Genomic DNA, 3,628 nt, shown 5'->3' with positions numbered 1-3,628 from the left:
CTCGGTCCGAACGCAACATCTAAAACCTTTTTTTAACATAAAAAATCTGACTCAATCGGGTTGGAACCCGTTAGGTTCGAGTCTCAAGTCCATCCCTACTTATAAATGGGCCATTATCAATGGACCATAGTAAACCAATAAAACTACGGGCTTAAAAAAATCCAAAACTATTCATTAAAGCCCAAAGTTTCCATCTTTTTCCTCACTTCTTTCTTCATTTTCGAATCTTCTCTGATCTTTCCAACCCTAACTAATAGCTGCTTTTTTTTATTCTTTTTCCCTGTTCAGTTTTCCAATTCTTCAAAAACTAAAAACCAAAATTTGACGTTTATGTTTGTTAAGTCTTCTTTAAATTTCGACCGGAAGACTGGAACATTGAACGGCGTCTTTTAAAAGATTTATTTCATGTGATTTTGTTTGAGATCAGTTTAGTGAGAAGGAAATGGGTTTTGCTGTATCCGATGAATTATTGGGAACTGTGGTTCCGATTGTTGTTTATTGGATTTATTCAGGGATTTATATGTGTTTAGGTTCGTTTGAGAAGTATAGATTGCATCCTAAAACAGATGAGGAAGAGAAGAATTTGGTTTCCAAACGAACAGTCGTTGAAGGCGTTCTTTTTCAGCAGTTTCTTCAAGCTGCTGCCGCGATCCTTTTGTTCAGTGTAAACCCAACAACACTTCTATTCCTTACTTTTTATGATCATGCTACTTTTTCAAACATGGATCTGAATTTTTGGATTTCAGTTGCTTGGTGTCAAAATGTCAAATTCTCTAACGCTACCTTTATAATTATAGTTGAAATTTTGATGGCAGGCCTCATGTTTTGATTTGATTTTAGAGAACCGAATGATTGCAGGTGCTGGGTTTCGTTCAAAATTCTTGTTTTTTCTTTGACTGCAATTTGGTTATTTTTTGGGGCATGTATAAGCTCAATCGAATTACCTTCCCTGGAGAAGTTTTTTGTTAGGTTATTCACAGGGTCTTTAGTTTTTCTTTGCTATAGTGTTAAAATTAGCCCACGACGTTTATCAAAACGGTTATTGTGGCTCAAGGTTTCATGTTAGGGTGAGGACACCCTCTATGGATGGAAATTGTTTGTTAGCAAACGGTTAATGCTTCAAAATATGGGTCTTGAGGGTCAAAATGCTCTAGAAATAAAGAATAAGAGTTAAAGTGACTATTCAGTCAAATGTTAGATAACTATTTGCCCTAAAATGATACATTGGGGCCAAAATGCTTTAAAAAAATGAACAGAAAGCAAAATGACTATTTTAGTAAATTTTGAGGTTAATTTTGACATTATGCCTTTTTCTTTTACCTCCATTAGTTATGTCAAGAATTTGACTGTCACTTGTTTTTCTTAGAAAGTAAGTTAGCAGACAAGATTTGACCAATTGCGGGGTTCCAAATTCTTACCTTTGATTGCTTTGCAAATATGATTGCAAAAGTTTGGAGTTAATTGTTTGCATCATCCCATTGCAAATATACAAAGTTGGATGAATAATCTTCAGGTATAAATAATCAGCCATGCGATTTGATTTCTCTTGGACACATCAAAGATTATAAGCAAAGAAATACTTAGCTATAGAGCATATGAGGATTGTCCCTGGATAACTAATCAGACTCTTAGCTTATCTACCTAAAGTGCTCGTGTCCAACACATATTTGAGCATAGGTACGTGGATGCTATTCTCCAAATATATGAAAGAACTTGGGTCTTGGTAGATAAAGGTGTAATTGTGCGGCATGTGGAGAGAGCAGTTAATTGGGAAACATATCAATTCGCCAAATTAGGGATTGGTTAAGTGCAGGGGATTTATTTTTGTTATTGTTTAGTTCCTAGGGAATATTTGACAGCTTAGGTCATTGTTTAAGTTTGTTCCAGGCTGAGTCATATAAGGAGGTTGTTTTTTGTAGGGTAATTATTTATGTTTTATTGTAGTGAATCTTTGCACAGTGTTGAGAACTGCCAAGGGTTCTTGGCGGTATTTTGATCTTTTTGTACCTGGGTATTATGCAATAAAATTTCTTAGGCACACTTTTCCTCCTTCCAATGTTCGTCAAGTCTTTGTTGCTTGACGGATATGAAGGGGGGTTTTTAATGAGGCATTCCTTATTATCAAAAAAAAAACATAGCTCTGAACTGTAATTTCACCTGAAGTCGGACTGTAATTTTATGTGCTTTTCTTCATATGCCCTGAATAAACTGTCTTTAGGATTTATGCTTTATTAGATAGGAGCTGGGCAGAGTAAATTTGGAAATATAGCCTTGTTATGAATTGTGTTCTTTAGTTTAATGGCATTAATCTACTTTTATCAGTAAGCACAACCACATCAAATTTCTTTTATTTTAGCACTGGTTTCACATGTTTCTTTGTTATCTTGTCTAATCTGGGAGCTGTTCCCTGTTTCTTTTGTTTCTTTTACTCCACTTCTGATTTGTAGTTAATTGAAATCCGAAATCCCTTAAGTTTTCTGGCATGCATAATGAGCCATATAAGCAAATTTCAATCGTGAAATCATATCGATGTTGTACATTTTTATCAAACATTGTTTTCTGCAGGTCACAGGGGGTCAGACCGAGGGTTCCCCTCAGCAGCCATCTTCCTTCATTATTCTAGCCAGACAGTTTCTTACAGCAATGTTGGTTATGGATACATGGCAATACTTTCTGCATAGATACTTCCACGAGAACAAGTTCTTGTACCGGCACCTGCACTCTCAACATCACCGTCTTATCGTTCCCTATGCATTTGGAGCTTTGTACAATCATCCATTAGAGGGGCTTCTCCTCGATACAGTAGGCGGGGCATTATCATTTATGCTCTCCGGCATGTCCCCTCGGACCTCCATCTTCTTCTTCTCGTTCGCTACCGTCAAAACGGTGGATGACCATTGCGGGCTAATGCTCCCAGGGAACCCCCTCCACATCTTCTTTAGAAACAATGCCGCATATCATGATGTCCACCATCAGCTTTATGGCAGCAAATATAACTTCTCACAGCCATTCTTCATCATGTGGGATCGAATTTTGGGGACGTATATGCCATTTTCACTTGAGAAGAGAGCAGAAGGGGGATTAGAAGCTCGGCCAACTAAAGGGTTCAAAGAGGATTAGAATCCATTTGTTTGCTGCAGAACAAACAAGTACCTCCTGTATTTTTCTTTTCCTTTTTTTGTTTAATTCATCCATCATTCATCAAATTTTTGTGTTCTTACACCTATTTCCGTTTTTAGAAGTACTAATGGCATCCACTAGTTTATTAGTTTAGATATTTGTCTATTTACGTCGGACTATTGTATTTTTTTTCTGTCGTGTAATTTAAGTATTATATAAATTATTGTTTTCGTTTTTCGTCCTCATACGTTATATTTAATTTATCAAAAACACAGCAGCTCCATTTCTTTGACCTTCCTTCAAATTAAAGTTTGAAACTCAAGCACATACAAATACAATAAAATATATATTATATCTTCAATATAAATATTATATCTGACCAGCTTTCTCTCTGTCTATGAAAATAAATAAAATATTACTTTCATAAACATGTTGCTAGTCCAGCTCTTTTTCCCCTGGATTCCCTCTTTCACAGCCTGCTAAGTTTTATACTGGAAGAATACGAAAC

At 36.0% G+C, this 3,628-nt stretch overlaps 1 protein-coding gene across 1 annotated transcript; it reads left to right on the top strand.

Annotated features, from left to right (window-relative positions):
- Positions 1-299: 299 nt before the first annotated feature.
- Positions 300-3,355, top strand: LOC120124858 (sphinganine C4-monooxygenase 1-like). Its single transcript, XM_039143429.1, has 2 exons — positions 300-664; positions 2,566-3,355. Exons 1-2 carry the CDS (start codon positions 443-445, stop codon positions 3,118-3,120), a joined length of 777 nt encoding a protein of 258 aa, XP_038999360.1. The 5' UTR covers positions 300-442; the 3' UTR covers positions 3,121-3,355.
- The last annotated feature ends 273 nt before the right edge of the window (positions 3,356-3,628 follow it).

This window comes from Hibiscus syriacus, unplaced genomic scaffold (genome assembly GCF_006381635.1).
Source record: "Hibiscus syriacus cultivar Baekdansim isolate YM2019G1 unplaced genomic scaffold, ASM638163v2 tig00110429_pilon, whole genome shotgun sequence".
NCBI classification, from domain to species: Eukaryota; Viridiplantae; Streptophyta; class Magnoliopsida; order Malvales; family Malvaceae; genus Hibiscus; species Hibiscus syriacus.
Note: the sequence above shows the minus strand (reverse complement) of the source record. Positions and strands in the feature narration are given on the sequence as shown.